This window comes from Suncus etruscus, chromosome 4, assembly GCF_024139225.1.
Source record: "Suncus etruscus isolate mSunEtr1 chromosome 4, mSunEtr1.pri.cur, whole genome shotgun sequence".
Lineage (NCBI taxonomy): Eukaryota > Metazoa > Chordata > Mammalia > Eulipotyphla > Soricidae > Suncus > Suncus etruscus.
In genome coordinates, this window is record NC_064851.1 from 37,938,077 (window position 1) to 37,959,551 (window position 21,475).

At 42.0% G+C, this 21,475-nt stretch overlaps 2 protein-coding genes and 1 non-coding gene across 3 annotated transcripts in view; 1 reads left to right on the forward strand and 2 right to left on the reverse strand.

The window, feature by feature from the left end:
- SYDE2 (synapse defective Rho GTPase homolog 2) overlaps positions 1–9,182 on the reverse strand; it is a 47,873-nt gene extending 38,691 nt beyond the window's left edge. Inside the window, exon 1 of the mRNA XM_049771287.1 lies at positions 8,414–9,182. Coding sequence (XP_049627244.1) covers positions 8,414–9,182 — 769 coding nt within the window. The remainder of the gene's footprint in view (positions 1–8,413) is intronic.
- RPF1 (ribosome production factor 1 homolog) overlaps positions 1–21,475 on the forward strand; it is a 1,036,037-nt gene that overhangs the window by 681,317 nt on the left and 333,245 nt on the right. The window lies entirely within an intron of this gene.
- On the reverse strand, positions 20,792–20,899 carry LOC126008076 (small nucleolar RNA U13). Its single transcript, XR_007495493.1, has one exon. It is a non-coding gene; the product is annotated as a small nucleolar RNA U13 (small nucleolar RNA).

The window sequence follows — 21,475 nt, forward strand, 5'->3', positions numbered from 1 at the left end:
TCTATAGTATAGATAATCACTGGGATTTCTGGATTTTAAGTGACTGTATCCTAAATCTGTTTCACATGTAAGCCCAAATCCTCTATTATTTAGTAACATTTCAAACCTTCAAAGGCCATTATCAGTAGATACAATAAAAATATATAAAATAGCATAACTCATAAGGACTATGAATCATATCTTTTTCTCAGCAGTTTCCTGAAACATCCAAAATTTTATGTTGTTAAACGCATTGAGTCCTATCAGAGTTCTTACCATAAACTAGAAACATGCTTCTACTTGTACTACATTCCAAGAACTACAATGAGAAATTAACCTACTGGGCCTGGAGAGATAGTACAGAGGATAAGTTGCTTGCCTTAAACTCGGCAGATCTAAGTTAGGTCCCAAACATTCCAATTGGTCCTTTGACCATTGTTGGGAGTGATTCCTATATGCAGAGCTGGGAATAACCTCTGAGCATTGCTGTGTGTGGTCCAAAACAAATGTAAGAAAAGGAAAATAAAGCTGATGCCATCCCATATTTAAGAAATCAGGGTATTTCACTGATACAGTATTGAATGAATAAGTAATCATAAATTAATGCAGTGGAATACAATGCAATAATATTCATGAAAATACAGACTACAAAGACTTGGAAACCAACTAGACTGACTGACTGCTAAGTATTTCAAAATAAACGATGCTTAATTTTAAGTTTATAGTTATATTTTTATAATTCATAAGGAAGATAAGTTAATTGTTGGTAAAAATTATAAATATAATTGAATACATATTTACAAAAATAAATTATCTTGTACAAGTATATTTATATGTAAATAAAGTATATGTTTATAAAAATATGTAAACACTCAAATATATGAACTGAAAGAAAACACAAGTAAACAATATTTAAACATAAGTGGAGAAAATCTAGAGATAATACACTGAATAAGGTGTTTGCCTTCCTTGTACACAGACTACCAAGGTTTGATTCCCAGTACTGCATATGGTCCTAAGCAACTGTCAAGAGTGATCCCTGAGTGCAGAGTGAGGAGTGAGCCCTGAGCACCATAAAAGGTAGTCTAAAAAATAAATTGAATAAAAATGGAATATTGCAAGCCAAAACAAAGTGTTTATATCTTGCAAAAAAATGTCATGGAATTATTAACAGATTCTAATTAAGTCAATTTACTTTGAAAATCTAAAAATAAAAAAAAGAGATCAACTGGGTTTGAGGGTTTTGTTGTTGTTGTTGCAGAAGGATGGTGGTTTGAATCCCGGCATCCCATATAGTTCCCCTGTGCCTACCAAGGTGATTTCTGAGCAGAGAGCCAGAAGTAACCCCTGAATTTTTATCTAAATAACAGAATTTTTATGAACATCATATTAGAGTTTAAATAAATACAAACTGGCCGATTTAGAATCAGTTGTACCCACCAAATACAATGACTAGAATAAAAACATAGGCTTAGAGTTAAAAAGAGAGATTCATACAATATGTAAGCCACTATGATCAAAATAAAAATTATGTTAAAAAAAAAGATTGACAAAAAAAAAAAAAAGAGAGAGAGAGAGAGATTCAATAGACTGTTTGCATGCACTGGATGCAAGAGGCCAGATTGAATCCCCATGGATCCCCACATGGCATTACATGGTCCCCAGAGCACTGCCAACATTGATTCCTGATTCAACCCAACCCCAGCAAAGAATCAAGAGAAGCCTTTGAACATTACTAACTATAGCCCCCAAACAAAGCAATACAACTTTAAACTTATACATAAGTATGCTTAGATGTTTCTGTCTTTCCTAGCTACATCTAAAGAGAAAGGAGGACATAATAAAGGACAAGATTTCTTTTCCCCAAGATTAACAATTAAAAACTCTTGGGCTGAAGCTATACTACAGCAGCAGATAGGGCATTTGCCTTGCATGTAACAGACTCAGGTACAAACCCTGGCATCCCAAATGGTCTCCCAAGCCTATCAGAAGTAATTCCTGAATGCAGCAGAGTCAAGAGTAACTCCTGAGTACTGCCAGGTGTAGTCCACAAACAAACAAACAAACAAACAAAAAAGACTCTTAGGAAAAAGACTGCTGTTTTTGGCAACAGACAAATAGAGAAAACTTCAAGAATGTTTTCAGTTACACAGAACTAATTAAAAAGATCAAGAAGAAAAAAAAATAGAAAGAAAAATAAGCAAAATAAGTACCCTTCCAGGGACTTCCCACTATTCCTGAAGGCAGTGTCCTCAAATTCTGATGATTTCACTCCCAATCCAGATCCTAATGATCTGGGACAAGGCAGTACTCTCAGAAAGCCTGATTGCTTTTCTATTGATAACAACTAACAGCACCAGGCATAGGACCAAATATATTATCTCTTCATCCTCACAGCAAGCCTCAGATTATGCAGAGTGTATAATTCATCCAGGACCATAAGCCTGGTAAATGTTGGCATCTGATAAGAAATCCAGAGTTCCCATTCTGTTAACTAGTATACTACATACCTTGCAGATTCCAAAAATCTCACTTTTTAATGGTGTCTAGTAAGACCAATATGAAAGGCACTATTTAAACTTGTTTCCTGTAAATAGCAAGTTTAAATGTGTACAAATAAAACTAAAGTCCAAAAACATCAAATACATTGTTCTAATAATTTAAATACTAAGAAACAGAATAAAGTGGAATACTTTTCCAAAATGTTTATACACCAAGACAGAGGAATGCGATATTGACTAGTCAAGAATCTCAGTACTATGTGAAGCAAACAGCAGCAGCAGATTCTTAGGTCTCTCACCCAAACCTATTTAATCTACATTTTAACTAGGTTTTCAAGGACTTCATCTACACACTGAATTTTAAAAGCTCTCCTTTATAGTTGTGAACCATACTTTGAGTGGCAATGGTCTGTATCATTCTTTCTCAACATTTTTCTGATTTCAACTGCCTGGAACCTTTTTTTCTATCTGGATTCCTCAATTAGGCCCCAAATTCTCTTAGGTGCCACTCCCTCCCCCTCAGTTATTTACATAGTTTTCACCTTTGGCCCCCTTGGATATTGTGGGGACCTACTGATCTAAATAACAGCCTTGACAGAAAAAAAATGAATAAATAAAACAACTCTACTTTAAAATGTAAGACTTTCAAAACATGACATGATTTCCTGCTGAATTTGTAATTCTCTGGATTTTCCTGCCACCAACTCCAGTGTTCTATGGCATCCCCCGCTCCTCCAAAAAATAAAGCAACTAGAGTTGACAGAATTTCTGACTTGGATGCTGAATTTAAAGCCAAAATACAGTTAAAAAATTAGACATCTGATATAGTCTTCAAGAAGGTTAATACATAAAAGAATCTGGGGAAATCCACATTTTAAATGTGGCTCATAAGGAAATTAGAGCTACAAAAACATAAAAGAAAAAGTAGACAAAAATGTGCCTTTTTAAGTGTAAACATCACTTGAATATATAATGATATATAGTGCACACAGTTTCTTAAGATTTTAGGGGCTGGAGAGATAGTACAATAGGGGATGCACTTGTTTTGCATACACCTACTGGGGTTTAATCCCTGACACTACATATAGTCCCTGGAGGCCTGCCAGGAGTGATTCTTCAGCATAGTGCCAGGATTAAGCTGCAGCCAGGTGGCCCAAACTTTTTTTGTTTTGTTTTGGTTTTTGGGTTGCTCAGGGGTTACTCCTGGCTCTACATTCAGAAATTGCTCCTGGCAGGCTCAGGGGACCATATGGGATGCCAGGATTTGAACCACCATCCTTCTGCATGCAAGGCAAACATCTTGCCTCATGCTATCTCTCTGGCCCCGGCACAAAATATTTTTAAAGAAATCTTAAAATTTTAGACAAAATACCCCATTTTTTTCTACCACAGATCATGTAGCAGGAAAAAGTGAAACCAATGTAGGATAATTATTTTTCAAAGCAATAAAAGATAAGAAGTACTCAATTTAGTGCTCTATGAGCTAATAAAATGTATTTAGACTTCTTATAAATGATTAATATTAAAATCCCTTAAGGCTTGCAGAAACATGACAATATTTACTGTATGTAATGACTTAGTATTTATTAAATAATCATCTCAATTAGCAACAAAAAGGCCAATCTAAACACTATATATCCAACTGCATCAAATCACTGGCTTTTTTTTTTGTTGTTTTGTTTTGTTTTTTTGGGTCACACCCGGCGGTGCTCAAGGGTTACTCCTGGCTGTCTGCTCAGAAATAGCTCCTGGCAGGCACGGGGACCATATGGGACAACGGGATTTGAACCAACCACCTTTGGTCCTGGATCGGCTGCTTGCAAGGCAAACGCCACTGTGCTATCTCTCTACAAAACTGAAATTACCAAGCAATGGGATAGGGAGTGGAGGAAAAGAAAGAGACGAATTAGAAGTGATATCAGGACATGAGATATGAGGATATCAGAATATGAGAGTCTTGATTAGCAGTAACTTTGTAGATCAAAACCATAAAGGTTAATACTATTAAATCTGTGTTACCTAAACTGCAATAAAAGTTAAGATTAGAAAAAAAAATCATTGAAATTATTATGCTATCATGTTATTGCAGTTCTTAGGTAGAAAGCAAAAATCAAAATGGAAAATCTGGCTTCCACTTACCATGTAGCCTTAAATTTTCCCAAAAATCCTTAGTAAATTAGAGGTTTATCATTATCTGTTGTGTTACAAATTTCAAACATAACTATTTTGAACAAAAAAGTTTTATAAATAATATATAAATGTTATAAAAAAAACTTTTTGTTTATGCCAGGGTCATACTCAAGAGTCCAAGATCTGCCTGGACTGCATCCCATGCCCTTATTTAACATTTTTATGCAACCAATGTACTGCCTAATCTGAACTGTGCAACTAATTTTTTTAGGAAATGTTATTTTACAATATAATACAAGTAAAATCAATTTGAACCACATGAACATTTAAAGATCAAGTTTAAACGGGATATAACAATTAAATTTCTTTTATTTCCTTTTTTTTTTTTTTTTTGGTTTTTGGGTCACACCAGCAGCGCTAAGGGGTTACTCCTAACTCTATGCTCAGAAATCACCCCTAGTAGGCACAGGGGACTATATGGGATGCCGGGATTCAAACCACCATCCTTCTGCATGAAAGGCAAACGCCTTACCACCATGCTATCTCTCCGGCCCCATAATTAAAATTTTTAATGTCCAAAAGCCTAGTCTAGGAGTCTCTCAGTCCACTTTGTAACCTTGAGGAAGCTACATCTGTAAACCTTGTTGAAATCTCATTCACCTACTCAATCCACAATAATGTAACAGATTTAATTGACTTAAATCTCTAAAAAATAAGGTCTGTCTGACCTTAAATAAATCAAAGTTTTTGAGTCACACCTGAGCTTAAATCCAGGTTATTTATTATACACAAATTGTACTCTAGTCTGAGAGACATTCAGAAAATTGCTTAGCCCTTGTGTTTCTTTTGTTGTTGAAGTGACAGTTGTCATAACTCACTGGAAGTAGAAGGTTTTCCAGTAAGACTGTATGAGAATCACATAATTTATCTAGAATGATTTTAATAATTCAACTAACCTTCATAAACAAGGTGTTTTTTAAATCTTTTAAATCTGTACTATATATGTAAACACTACAAAACTAAATTTTATCATTCTTTTATCATGAATTGGTAGTTTGAAAAGAAATAACATCTGGGGGCCGGGCGGTGGCGCTAAAGGTAAGGTGCCTGCCTTGCCTGCGCTAGCCTTGGATGGACCGCGGTTCGATCCCCCAGTGTCCCATATGGTCCCCCAAGCCAGGAGCGACTTCTGAGCACATAGCCAGGAGTAACCCCTGAGCATTACCGGGTGTGGCCCAAAAAAAAAAAAAAAAAAAACAAAAAAAAAAAAAAAAGAAATAACATCTGTAAAGTGTTTCATATGTAATTTAATTTTGCTTAGACTTTTTGGAAAAATAAAGTATCAGCATATGGTAATTTTAAGTAGGCAAATTCATTTTGAAATTACCACATTTATTATTTTTAAAATTCCCGAATGTTTAAATTACAACTCAGAGCAATAAAAGTTATCAAATGGTACCTAACCTTTTTTACCACAAGGGGAGAGAAAATGTGACTAAAGTTTTATGCAGATTTTTGTTGTGGCAAAAATTAAAATTTATGGGCCGGGCGGTGGCGCTGGAGGTAAGGTGCCTGCCTTGCCTGCGCTAGCCTAGGAGGGACCGAGGTTCGATCCCCCGGCGTCCCATATGGTCCCCCAAGCCAGGAGCGACTTCTGAGCACATAACCAGGAGTAACCCCTGAGCGTCACCTGGTGTGGCCCAAAAACCAAAAAAAACAAAAACAAAAACAAAAAAAAAACAAACAAAAAACAAAAAACAAACCAAAAAAAAAACAAACAAACAAACAAAAAAAAAAAAAACAAGGGCCCGGAGAGATAGCACAGCGGCGTTTGCCTTGCAAGCAGCCGATCCAGGACCAAAGGTGGTTGGTTCAAATCCCGGTGTCCCATATGGTCCCCCATGCCTGCCAGGAGCTATTTCTGAGCAGACAGCCAGGAGTAACCCCTGAGCACCGCTGGGTGTGACCCAAAAACTAAAATTAAAAAAAATTAAAATTTATAAAGCAAACCAAGATCAGGTAAAGATCTTGTTCAAAATGTAAATAGGGGGCCAGAGACATAGCATGGAGGTAGGGCGTTTGCCTTACATCCAGAAGAATGGTGGTTCGAATCCCGGCATCCCATATGGTCCCCCGTGGCTGCCAGGGGCGATTTCTGAGCCCAGAGCCAGAAGTAACCCCTGAGCGCTGCAGGGTATGACCCAAAAACCAAAAAAAAAAAAAAAAAAAATGTAAATAGAACTTAGTCCTATGCTAAGTTCCTTCCCACATGGGAATTCTCCTTTCTCTGCTTCTTTCCAATAAATTTTTCTACCTTCTTAAAATAAATATATATACACAAATGATCACACCATTTTATGTCTCATACTGCTTATATATTACGAAGCTTGCACAGAAAAAAGTTGTATTCTATTATCCTTTTAATAAATATTATACTTCATTCTTCTTTTATTAAAGCAAAAGAATAAAATCAAAGGAAAAATCTGACAGATGTGGAATGAAGGTTTATAAATTTAAAACACCATTTAAAGATAGTTTCTATCCACTTTAAGTTTCCATTTGTTTCATTTGTGGGATTAGAAATCCTATAAACTTCCTCTCCCTTATTTTGCTTTTTTATTGGTTAAACAAACTCTTGTGTACTAACCCAGTCCTATAGCACCGGATCTACAATTCTTCCCAGACAAACTGCCAAGTACTATAAATGCTATACATTTTGGCATTGGTCTTTATGTTCGCTTTAAACCTTCATCTTCAAGAACGCGGTTCAAAAGATCATGTTGATTTTGGCACATTCTAAAAGTATTATGCTTCCTTTGGAGAAGACTTTTTGCTATTTACAACATAATTAGGCGATTTCTAGAATTGGTCACTTAAGTCTTCAGTGGGAAAAAAAAATACGGGCACATCTAAAATATGGGACAAACTCCTAAGCTGAAGGCAAATATGTTTACTAATGACTAAATGTTTGCACCTTTTTAGAAGTTCCTAAGAGTTCTGTTTAAAACGAGTACCCTTGATTTTCCACAATAAAAAGTCATCTTTATTGTTAGAGGAAAGGAGAAGTAGAGAACAATCCGTGGGCTACTACCTGGCTTTAAAAATGGAACTTATGATAAATCTGGGTTTTTTTGATTGTGTGTATGGGGAGAGGGTGAGAGAGAGAGAGAGGGGGGGGGGAGGGAGGGAGGGAGGGAGGGAGGGAGGGCGGGAGGGAGGGAGAGAGAGGGAGGGAGAGAGAGAGAGAGAGAGAGAGAGAGAGAGAGAGAGAGAGAGAGAGAGAGAGAGAGAGAGAGAGAGAGAGAGAGAGAGAGAGAGAGAGAGAGAGAGAGAGAGAGAGTGAGAGTCAGAGAGTCAAATGACTAATTATGAAGCCTGTAAAGTCTACCCTGGACCAAATTCAAATTTCTACAAACTCCCGCAAAAGTCTGCGCGGATCTGCCTAGAGCTACAAATAAATATCCAGGCAGCACCGCCCATCTGGAAACTTGTTGCGAGCGCGTGGTGAACTTCACCTTTGCTCCAGGAGGTGCTCGGGAGCCTGCACACCGTTTCTTGGTGTTAATAAAACCAAACCAAACCAAAAGCCCTAAATTCCCCAGCCACTGGTCCAAAGAAAAAGCACTAAGCAGGCGAAAGTGCAGGACGGGGTTCCCCCCTCCAAGTCGGGGTCAGCTGCCATTGCCACGACCCCCGCAGAGGCGCAGGGGCGCGGGGTTGGCTGCAGAAAAGCCGCCAGAGGCAGGGAGCAAGCTTTTTTTTTAGGCTCTGCGGGGTGGCATTCGCATTACCAGGCACCCTACCTGTCAGCGCCATCCTCCGCTCTGGGGACGCCCCGAGCACGGGGCTGTCGTGCACGCCCAAAGCGCTCAGACCGGAGGGGCCGGCGGGCGCCCCTGGAACGCTGGGGGGCGGCGTCCCGCGGGCGCGACCCTTCATGGAGCCCAGGGACAGCAATCGCCCTTTGTACATCCACTTCTGCAGCTTCTTGACCGTCACCGCCGGCGGCCGGAGGGCGGGCAGCGCATCCGGGCGGGCTCCGGGGCTGCGATCATTGCCAGAGGAGGACCCCGAAGTTTCCCCGCGGGGGCTCCCAGACGGGGCTCCACGTCGGGGCTGCGGGCTGGAGGTCGGGGGTCCCGGGAACGCCGTGGCCTTCGCGTCCATCCCGCCTCCACGTGGCCAAGCGTCGTCCGGGCCCGGGTCCGGGTCGCCGCACCCGAGCCAGCCGTCGCTGGGCCACCGCTGCCAGGGAAGAGGCCGGGCGGCACCAGCGCGGAGGTCTTCGAGGCTTCGGCTGCAGCCCGATCGCCTTCGAGGGCTCCGCGGGAGACGGCGCCCGGACACCCCGAGGGGCGATCGGGGCCGGGACACCTGCTGCCGGCGACCCCCTCCTCCCCGCGGCGGGTGTCCAGGCCAGAGCGCGCGGTCCTCCTCGGCACCGCCCGGGCACGGGGTCGGGGACGGCGGCGGCGGCGGGCCCGGAGACGGCTGGGTTCCCGCTGGGCCGCCGCGCTCCGCCCCGCCTCGGCCGCCCCGGCGCGCGCCCGAGTCGGGGGGCAGGTCGTGCATGGCCCGGAGCAGCAGCGCGTAGGCCTCGCGCAACTGGGTCTGCAGCCTGCCCGTCTCGCCGCCGCCGCCGCCCCCGCCGCCCTCCGCCCCCGGGGTGGAGCTCGCCGCCGCCGCCGCCGCCGCTAGCCCCCGAGCTCGCAGCGCCTCCGAGTGCCCCGTCGCCGCCTCCTCAGTCGCCGTGGCCGGCGGGGCGGCGCGAGGGAGCCCGCGGCCCGGGAGGACGGGTTCCTTCCCGCCGTGCTGCGGAGGCGGAGGTCGCTCCAGGCTCGGCCACCATGCTCCTGAGGCTGGCTCGCCTGGGGGGGCGTCTCGAGAGGCTGAGGGGGACCCCGAGGAGGAGGCCCCTGAGGTGGAGGCCCTTGAGGAGGCGACCCCTGAGGAGGAGCCCCCTGAGGTGCCGACCATGGAGGCGGCCCCTGGGGAGGACGCCCCTAAAGAGGAAGGCCCTGAAAAGGAGGCCCCTGAGATGGAGCCCCCTGAGGAGGTGACCCCTAAGGAAGCTCCTGAGAAGGACGCCCCTGAGGAGGCCCCCGAGGAGGACACCCCTAAAGAGGAGCCCCCTGAGGAGGACACCCCTGAGGAGGAGACCCCTAAAGAGGCCCCTGAGGAGGTCCCCGAAAAGGACGCCCCAGAAGAGGACGCCCCTAAGGAGGCGACCCCTGAGAAGGAGGCCCCTGAAAAGGAGGCCCCTGAGATGGAGCCCCCCGAGGAGGCGACCCCTGAATAGGCCTCCTGAAGCCGCCCAGGCCCCCCGACGGCGCAGGGAGCCCGTCTCCCCCGCAGCCGGGACAGCGTCCTCCTCAGAGGCTCGGCCATCCCCTCGGCGTCGGCGGCCCGGCTCCCCCCCGCCTTGGGCGCAGGGCCGCACTCGCTGCGCAGGCGGCGGCGGCTCCCCATGACCGGCGCTGGCCTCGCGGGCTGCTCACATACTTGGCATAACTCGGCCCGGGAAGGGGGCGTGGGGGAGCGCCTCAGCGCGCATGCACCGAACCTCGAGGCGCGGCGGGGGAGGGGGGAGTGGGCGCCCCGAATTGCAGAGACCCAGCGCGGGGCTCTGGGAACTTGGGTGGGCGGGAAAGAGAGAGAAAGAGAGAAAGCAAGGGAGGTGCAGACTCCAGGGAGGTGTGGGGGTGCACGAAGGGGAGAGCGAGCGGGAATGAGTCTGTATTGAGGTTGCTGCAGTTTTGGGGGGAGCCAGAGAAAGGGAATCGGGGTGTCAGACTGCCACATGGGATCTACTTTCCCTGCACCTACTTCCACCATTGCATGAGATGCGTTTAGTTTCGTAAAGTCTAAGCTGGAGGGAAGAAAACATGGTTTTCCCGGACCAGGTAAAGTCCAGGTGTAGTTCGGTGCAGTGTGTCCTAGAAAGGTACTGAAACATATTGATTGCCCTCTTGGAGTTAGCTGTCTGATTGACCTCCGCAGTTCCCCTATCCAGGCAGGATGGGATCCCTTGCTGGCTCATCTAATGCATACTAACATGATAATTTTGATGGCGTTCAAGATCAAATATCATGCCTCCTCTTTACCACTTCATTTTTATTAAACTCGGTGGATTAAGAGACAGGGCTGTTAGATCAAATTAACCCACTCTCGCTAACATTTCATCCGAATCTGCACACAGCACTTGTTAATTAACGTACCCTCCCCCCATGGCACAGGACAGCCTTCTTTCTGATCCAGTATTGGTAAGAATTGCCATCATCCCTGGTGCAGTTATGTTTCTGAGATGTTTACCTTACATACTAGAAAGGACCTGTGAGGGGCCGAAGCGATAGCATGAAAATAAGGCATTTGCCTTGCTTGCAGAAGGACGGTGGTTCGAATCCCGAGGCATCCCATCTGGTCCCCAGGGCCTGCCAGGAGTGATTTCTGAGCATAGAGCCAGGATTACCCCTGAGCGCTGCAGGGTGTGACCCAAAAACAAAACAAAACAAAACAAAACAAAAAAGAAAGGACCTGTGAGTGGCTCACATACACTCCTAATTCCTGGCACAGGTTATGCACATAGTAATTATTCGGGAAATATTGAATGAATGACTGCTTAAATGGTTAAATAAAACAGTGTAGCCCCAACTTGTGGTTTCTTTGTCTCTATTTTATTCTGCCGAGGCTTCAGTGTCAAGATGTGTTTTGGGCCCGGAGAGATAGCACAGCGGCATTTGCCTTGCTAGCAGCCGATCCAGGACCAAAGGTGGTTGGTTCGAATCCCGGTGTCCCATATGGTCCCCCGTGCCTGCCAGGAGCTATTTCTGAGCAGACAGCCAGGAGTAACCCCTGAGCACCGCCGGGTGTGGCCCAAAAACAAAAAACAAACAAACAAAAAAAGATGTGTTTTGATCTATATTACGTTTGTTAGTATCTAGTCTCAGTATCTTGAAAAAATTTAACTACCTGCATCTCTATTTGGAAAATTTTCTCATCCTTTTAAGACACCATTCTACTCCTCTCTGGTGTATCCTCTGATTGCCCATTCTCCTAAATTCCAATAGTATTATATTCATACCCACTTATATCATATTCCTTGTTTTTTGTTTTATACAATGCCTGCCCTACTTTCCTTATAAAAAAATAATATAATCCCAGGCAAAGACAAATTGAAGACTGGAGAGATTATACAGTGGCTAGGGGGCTTACCTTTCACATGTCCAACTCGGGTTCTATTCCTGTGTGTGTGTGTGTGTGTGTGTGTGTGTGTGTGTGTGTGTGTGTGTGTGTGTGTGTGTGTGTGGTTTTTGGGTCACACCCGGCAGTGCTCAGGGGTTACTCCTGGCTTCATGTTCAGAAATTGCTCCTGGCAGGCACGGGGGACCATATGGGACACCGGGATTCGAACCGATGACCTTCTGCATGAAAGGCAAATGCCTTACCTCCATGCTATCTCTCCGGCCCCGGGTTCTATTCCTGACACTTCATATAACCATCCTCCTTTGCCAGGAGTGATTTCTGATCACAGAACTTGAATTTTATTCTCGACTGAGTAAAAATATAGCCTCATATTCTGTGGTTGAAAAGTATTTTTCACTAACGTTAATTTTAGAGGAAATAAAGGGCTTTAATTTCCAATGTGTTCTTATAATTCTGTATTATTTAATCTATTCCTTACTCTCCACTTGATCATTTGGGGTTAGAGTTGTTTAAAATTCTTTCAGTGATGAATAAGAAAAAAACTTTGTTAAAAAATCTTTTTTAGGGCCCGGAGACATGGCACAGCGGTGTTTGCCTTGCAAGCAGCCGATCCAGGACCAAAGGTGGTTGGTTCGAATCCCGGTGTCCCATATGGTCCCCCGTGCCTGCCAGGAGCTATTTCTGAGCAGACAGCCAGGAGTAATCCCTGAGTACTGCCGGCTGTGCCCCCCGCCAAAAAAAAAAATCTTTTTTAAAATTTATATTTGTTTATTGGTTTGGTGCTCAGAGGTTATTCCTGGCTCTGCACTCAGAAATCACTCCTGGCAGGCTTGGGGGACCATATGGGATGTCAGGAATCAAACCTGGGTTGGCCACATGCAATGCAAATTCCCCACCCACTTATCACTCCAGTCCAGGAAAAAAAAAAACAAAACTTAAATAATTTTCATCTGGAAAATGCTATGAAATATCGCACTATAATTTCTATACATTAGCATTTACTGGTCTGCAATATTTTTTTTATTCACTGGAACCGGGCCTTGTAATTAATAGTCAAGGCATAAAAGTATGTTCCTGTGAAATATTCCCACAGGAAATGACTGATAGTAAAGCTGCCAATAATGCTAGCTATAAACACAATTTGATCTCTATCTCAAATTGTTTTCATTCCAGCCCTAGGTTACACAATCATTTTATCCTTTGGAGTTAAATAGTTGCTAAGAATACCATAAGTTGCATACATAGGACATATAAAATAGGAAATATAAACTTAAAGGTATATATTGAATTTTATGTTTAAGACTTACCTTGTCGAGTTGAGGTGTTTTTTTTTGTTTGTTTTGTTTTTGGTTTTTGGGTCACACCCGGCAGTGCTCAGGGGTTACTCCTGGCTCCATGCTCAGAAATTGCTCCTGGCAGGCACGGGGGACCATATGGGACGCCGGGATTTGAACCGATGACCTTCTGCATGAAAGGCAAACGCCTTACCTCCATGCTATCTCTCCGGCCCCCGAGTTGAGGTGTTTAATGTTTTGTTTTGGGACCACCTCCAGGGTTGACTCTTGGCTCTACACTCTGGGATTAGTCCTAGCAGGCCCGGAGAATCATATGTGGTGCCAGGCATCCAACCTTGGTTGGCTACATGCAAGGCAAGCCCCTCGTACATAGTGTCACTCTGGCCCCTCTTTTTTTGAGTTGAGGTGTTTTTGTTCTTTTTTGGTTGTTGGTTTTGGTTTGGAGGCCATACCCAGGGACACTCAGGGGTCCCTCCTGGCTCTGCGTTCAGAAATCACTTCTGGCAGACTCTGGGGACTATATGGGATGCCAGGAAGATAGATTTCCAGGGATCTGCTGAGTAATTTTGTTTGTTTTTTGAGGGGCTACACTCAGCTGTGCTCAGGGTTTAACCTTGGCTCTATTCTCAGGGATCACACCTGAGAGGCTCTGGGAACCAAATGGAGTTCCAGAGATAAAATCCCTCTCTACTGCCTACAAGGCAAGTGTCTTACTCATCATTCTCTCTAGTCTCCCTTCACCCTGCTTTTTTTTTTTTCCTCAAAAGGGGGTGTAGCCAAATACATTTAGGAACTATGTTTTAGAATATTCACTGAGGGGCAGAGAGCTAGTACAGGAGTTGAGGCATTTGTCTTGCATATGACCAACCCTGCTTCCATACCCAGTTTCTAAAGTCCCTCAAGACACTGGCAGGTATGGCTAATACAAAACAACAAACAAATAGGATCTTAAAAACTTTCACTAGTAGATCAGATTCTTTTAATGCATATTTAGGATTGTCAGAATTGCTTGTTCTAAATCACTTTAAAAAATGAAGAGAAAAAAAAAGTGAAGAGAGGTACAGGAGCAGAGTACAGAGTATACAGCAGGTTGGGCTCTTGCCTTGTATGTCACTAGCCCAGATTTGATCTCTAGAGTCCCATATTGTCCTCTGAGCCCACCAGGAATGATTTCTGAGTGCAGAACCAGGATCCTATTCAGGAGCCTGAACACCACCTTGTGTGACCCCCAGACAAACAAACAAACAAACAAAAAGATGAAGAGAAACTAAAACTTCATCTGATTCCAGTTCTGCTACATTCTGGCACATATCTTTGAATGGGAAAAAGAGAATAAACATAGTTGTGCTTGTACTGACTTGAGTCTTTCAAGTTTTATATCAAGTATTTATCTGGTTACTTTTTAGTAAAGAGATTTTTTTTTTTTTTTTTTTTTTGGTTTTTGGGCCACACCCTGTGACGCTCAGGGGTTACTCCTGGCTATGCGCTCAGAAGTTGCTCCTGGCTTCTTGGGGGACCATATGGGACGCCGGGGGATCGAACCGCGGTCCGTCCTAGGCTAGCGCAGGCAAGGCAGGCACCTTACCTCCAGCGCCACCGCCCGGCCCCAAGAGATTAATATTTTATGAACTTTGTGAAATGTAACTGGACCTTGGAAAGCTATTGGTTGTACACTTCAGTGATTCTCAAGAAATCTTGTTCACAACAGAAATAAATCTTATAGTGTATTCCAATGTAACTTTAAATCAATACATTAAACCATGATGTGAAGATGCATCCTGTAAATATGGTTTAATTTTTAAAGTTGAGTAAGCTACAATTCCTGATACATTTTTTTTATTATTTAATGCTACTTTTCTTGCCCTATGGAAAGGATTTACCATTTCTGGTATATTCACTAAAGGAAGTGTGAGTCTAAAGGTCCTGTGAGATAGCTGGATGAGAGAAAATAAGGTTTTGGTGTGTGAGGGCTCGATTTAAGGTAGGTCTGTAGTAATCAAAGTTATATCTGTTTGAGCTCGTCCGCAGGGAGTCTGTAGGAAATTTGGGTCATGAGGAAATAGTAAAATATCCCAGGGACATTGGTGAACTCTGACTTACAGAAGGGGTAAGAAAAGGACAACTGTTAGAGGCTAAGAAGGAACATTAAAGAGAATGGGAGGAATGCCCAGAGAGTTTCTGATGAGTCTTTACTTGTTTCTTTGTTTGTTTCATTTCTTTACTAATAGTTACAACATTATGGAATTTCAAGAGTTTATATTCACTCTTCTATTTGAGTGTCATTACTTCCATTCTAAACACTAAAATTTTAGTGCCATTCCACCACCCAAAAGACCTTTTGTGAGAGAACCACACCCTGCAATGCTCCAGGGTTACTCATGGCTCTGCACTTATGAATTACTCCTGATGGTACTCCAGGGACTATAGGAGGTCTGAGGGATCGAATCCAGGCAGGCTGTGAGTATGATTAACACCCTATCCACTGCAATATCCCTCTGCTACCCCAAAACACCCTTTAACCTTACTCCTCCTGGCCCCCTCTCTTTTCTTTCTGGAAATCACCATAATTTTAATTGAGATTTTCTCCCAATTCATAAACCTATTCCACATATGAGTGAAATCATCTGATTATTATATTTTATTCCTTACTGAGTTTATTGAACATGATCAACTCAAGATCCATCTATTTTGGGGTAGAAGAAATGATTCAAAAGCTAGAATGCCTAATTTGCAAGTGTGAGCATCAGGGTTCCATCCCTGACACCACATGTATCTCTGAGCATTGCCAGGTGTGACACCACCCCACCTAAAAAAATCCCTCCATTTGTCTCAAAGGGCACAACTTCATAATAGTATTCCGTGTGTTTGTGCGTGTGGGTGTGTGTGTATATCTGTTTCTCTAAATAGCCACCTACTTAGAGATGAATTTAGGTGGATCTAAATTTGATAAGCATTTAGGTAGATTCCATGTTCTTGCTACTATAAATAATGCTATTGTTAACATAGGGTGTCAGTACCCTTTAAAATTGGGGTTTTCGCATTTTTAGATAAAAACCTAGAAGTCATATTGTTAGATTATGTGGAATTTCAGTTTTATCTCTGTTTATTTTTTTGGCTTTTAGGACAAATTTGACAGTGCTTAATAACTACACCTGACAGTGCTAAGAAAAATTTGAGGTGCCAGAGATCAAATCCAGGCTTCTGGCATGTAAAGTATGCACACTAGCGTGCAAATATATCTTTGATGCAGAAATTCTGATTTATTTTTTTTCTTCCATGTATTTTATATAAAGTCTTTCGTCATTTGAGTTCATTTTGTATATAGTGTTAATTAGTGGCCAAGTTGAATTTTTTTTACAAGTGACCATTCAACTTTTACAGCATTATTTATTAAAGAGGCTTTTTTTGGTGGGGGGGGGGGGTTGTGTCACACCCAGCAGCGCTCAGGGGTTACTCCTAGCTCTATGCTCAGAAATCGCTCCTTGCAGGCTCAGGGGACCATATGGGATGCCGGGATTTGAACCACCAACCTTCTGCATGCCAGGCAAACGCCTTACCCCATGCTATCTCTCTGGCCCCTAAAGAGGCTTTTTTTATTGTCTGATTTAAAACATATAGTTTTAGATTATATCGTTAATATATGAGTGGTGTTTATCTCTGGACCATCTATCTACTTATTTCCTTGATCTGTGAGCCTATTTGTTCCATTAGTATACTTTGGATATGAATTATTATAGTTATTATTTTGCAGTATATTTGAGGTCAGTTAATATACCTTCGGTTTTGTTGCAGAATTTCTTGAGCTATTTATGATCTTTACTACATACAAGTTTTAGGATTTTGTTTTTTATTTACTTTTTAAAATGGCTTAGCTATTTTTTTAATTTGGGTTTTGGGGCCATACTCAACAGTACACAGGGATTGTTTTGATTGTGTGCTCAAGGCTCACTCCTGACTGTATTCAGGGAACTGTATACAGTGGTGGAAACCAAAACAGACACCCACACGCAATACAAGTGTCTAACCTCTCTGGCCAGCCCTGCCACATATATTTTTGATAGGGTTTATATGAATCTGTAGATTTTTTTAATAAAATGATCATTTAAAGTTTAGTCATTTTGTCTATAAACACAAAATGTCTTTCCATTTCTTTGTATGATCTATGTCTCTTAGTAATATCTTACAATATCAATGTTTAGATCTTTTATCTTCTTCTTAAATTTACTTCCAGGTATTTTATCTTTTTTGATATAGCTGTAAATGGAATTCTTAATTTACTTCTTCTCCAACTTGTTCACATATAGAAATGCAATAGTTTTGTACACTGATTTTGCATATCCTGCAGTTTACAATAATCAATAACTACTTCAAGTAGTTGTTTTGTTTTTGGCAGTCTTTAGAATTTTTTATGTATATTACCATAGTTTTACTTTTTTTTTTTTTTTTTTTTAGAGACAGGGTCTCTCTATGTTGCCCAGGCTGGAGTGCAGTGGCTATTCACAGGCGCGAGCCCACTACTGATCAGCACGCGAGCTTTGACCTGCTCCGTTTCCGACCTGGGCCGGTTCGCCCTTCCTTAGGCAATCTGGTGGTCTCCCGCTCCCCGGGGATCATCATATTGTGCCGAACTTAGTGCGGACACCCGATTGGCATAGCGCACTGCAGCCCAGAACTCCTGGACTCAAGCAATCCTCCAGCCTCAGCCTCCCGAGTAGCTAGGACCACGCCCAGCTTACTAATTATTTTTAAGTTTGGTCTTCTATTTCTTTTTCTTGACTAATTACTCTGGCTAGAATATCTAAAACTATGTGGAAAAGCACAGTTGTGGGTAAATATGCTAGTCTAGTTCCAGATAAAGGGGAAATATTTAAGTTTCTCAGCATTGAACATGATGTTAGCTTCAGGTTTGTCATGTATATTTGTTATATATAACTTTTATTAATATGTTCCCATTTCCCTCTATTACTTCTATTGAGTATTTGATATATTGTTTATTTGGTTTGGTTTTGTGGCCATGGGGGACCATATGTGGATCCAGGTTTTAAACCTGGTCTACCTTGCATGCAAGGCAAGTGCTTTTACTGCTGTACTATTCCTCCTACCCTGATATGTTTTTGGACTTGATTTTTCCTGTATTTGTTGAGGATTTTTGTATCTAAGTTCAGCAGACATAGAGATCCATAGTTTTCTTTTTATGGGTGTTCTAGTTTCCTAGTTAGAAAATTATAGTGATATTGATTTCGTAGAATCTATTGTTTGTTTTGTGCTCAGAGCTCACTCCTGGCTCGGCAGTCAGGGATCATACTTGATGGTGCTCAGGGGATTGAATCTGTGGTTGGCCACATGCAAGACAAGTGCCTCACATGGTGTCCTATTATCTAACCCCCCTTTAACTATTTGGAAATGTTTGATCAGGATGGATATACTTTGAAAGTTTTGTGAAGTTCACTGGTGAAATAATCTGATGCTATGCTTTTATTCTGAAGATTTTTTTAAACCTTTATTTATTTATTTACTTATTATTTATTTATTTTTGGTTTTTGGGTCACACCCGGCAGTGCTCAGTGTTACTCCTGGCTGTCTGTTCAGAAATAGCTCCTGGCAGGCACGAGGGACCATATGGGACACCGGGATTTAAACCAACCACCTTTGGTCCTGGATCGGCTGCTTGCAAGGCAAACACCTCTGTGCTATCTCTTCGGGCTATTCTGAAGATTTTTATATTAAAAAATTCTTCCTGGGGCCGGAGAGATAGCATGGAGGTAAGGTGTTTGCCTTTCATGCAGAAGGTCATCAGTTCGAATCCGGCTTCCCATATGGTCCCCCATACATGCCAGGAGCAATTTCTGAGCATGGAGCCAGGAGTTTCCCCTGAGCACTGCCGGGTGTGACCCCTGTCCCCCCCCCAAAAAAAAAAACCCCACAAAAAAAATTCTTTCTAAGCTGGAGCAATATGAAAGTGGTGTGGGTGCTTGTCTAGCATGTAGCTAACCTAGGTTCCATCCCCAGAGTCTCATATGGTCTCTCAAAAACTGCCAGAATTAATTCCTCAGTAAACCAGGAGTAAATCCTGAGCACCACCATTTGTGGTCCTCCAAATTTAAAAAAAGGGGGGGGAACATTGGCAGTGAAGGGTAATAATGAACATTGGTGAAAGAATTGGTGTTGGAACAATGTACTATTACAACTCAATCAAAAATATCTTAATAGGGCCCGGAGAGATAGCACAGCGGTGTTTGCCTTGCAAGCAGCCGATCCAGAACCCAAGGTGGTTGGTTCGAATCCCGGTGTCCCATATGGTCCCCCGTGCCTGCCAGGAGCTATCTGAGCAGATAGCCAGGAGAAACCCCTGAGCACCGCCGGGTGTGACCCAAAAACAAACAAACACAAAAAAAAAAATCTTAATAACTTTGTAATGGTGGTTCAATTTTTAAGAATTTGCTTAGGGACAATCCATAGGAGCTGGGAGAGAACTGAACCTTTGCTAGTGGTGCTCGTTCCTGCAGTATAGGCCTGATTCAGTGTTTAGATTAGGAGATGCATTATTACTTGGCATGAAAGGTGATGTTGGGACACCAGTCCACACTTAGCAGTGCAGGCATGGGAGCATGCAGTGCCAGAGATTGAACTCATGGCTTCACATATGCTTGACATATGTTCTATCATTTGAGTTATCTTCCTAGTTCCTTGGAATTTTTATTATAGTTTTAGTTTCTGTCACTGTGATTGATCTATTCAAGCTATATCTTCTTGATTTAGTTTTGGACAGTTTTAGGAGTAAAAATGTCTTCAATTTTTTCTAGATTTTCCAATTTTCTTGCTTATTGATAATAGTTTTATATCTTTCATTTGTTATTCATTTCATCAAAGTTTTCTTTTTTTTCTTTGTGTGCCTACTTAGTGATTTATTAATGTTATTGATCCTTTCAAAGTACCAGATCTGTGACTGGAGCAATAGCAGCATGTAGGGAGTTTGCTTTGTACATGGCCTACCCGGGTTCAATCCCAGATGGTCACTCCAAGCCAGCCAGGAGTAATTTCTGAGAGCAAAAACAGGAGAAATGACTGTACACCACCAGGTGTGGTCCAAAAGCAAATAAATCAATCAATAAATAAATGAATAATTGGGGCTAGAGCAGTGGCACAAGTGGTAGGGCATTTGCTTTGCATGTGCTAACCCAAGATGGATTGTGGTTTGATCCCTGGCAGCCCATATGGCTGCTATGGTCCCCCAAGCCAGGAGCAAATTCTGAGCACATAGCCAGGAGTAACCCCTAAGTGTCACCGGTTGTGGCCCAAAAACTAAAAAAAAAAAAAAAAAAAAAAGGAAAAAGATCCTCTAAATATAATAAATAAATAAATAAACACACACACACACACACACACACACACACACAAAAGCCCAGGTCTTTGTTTCATTAATCATTTGCATTGTTTTGATTTCATGTATTATACTCTAATATTGATTGTTTTCTTACTTCAGCTTCCTTTTAGTGCTATTAATTCTTGTTTTCTAGTTTCTACAGACATACAGTTGGATTGTTTATTTAATACTTCATATTTATTAATATTTGTTAATTTATTTGTACCTGCAGAGTGATGATCTTCCCTTTTAATACTGCTCTTGCTACATCCATACAAATGGCTAGCTCTCTCCCCTTTGTTGTTTCATTTTGTTCTCTGTATTAGAAGTGTAATGTGTCTATGTTGTAACAATGCTTAAGGGAGGCACATGTTACATAAACACCCAATCATCATAAACTGGGAAATCATTAGGAACTGGAAAAGGATCATTTGAGTAATTTTTTAGTTGCACATTAGTTTTATTTCATTTCAAGTTTTTTATTTCATTTCAAGTGATCTGTAAGTATGTTCTTTAATCTTCATATATTGGCTTATTTGTGAATGATTTATGCCTATACCATTGTAATTAGAAATGATGGTGAGTGAGATGATTTAATCCTCACAGATTTACTAAAATGTTTTTTTCTTTCAATACATGATCTCTTCTTAATAAAGTTACTTGTATACTTAAGAATAACATGTATTTATTTCTTTGAGAATAAAAATATCTACAAAGTGATTCTCTTCAAATAACACTTCATTTATTTCCATTATTTCCTTGTTAATTTTGGGGGTCCATACCCAATGATGCTCAGGTGTTATTCATGGTTCTGTATTCAGCGATTGTTCCTGATGGGACTCGGGACATATGGGTTGCCAGAGATAGTACCTGGATTGGATGTGTATAAGACAAGAATCCTATTGTGTATAAGACAAGAATCCTATACAGTCCCTTTTTAGTCTGAATTATTTTTTCATTACTTTAAAATCTTCTAAATTATAAATCTTCTAAAATTACATTTT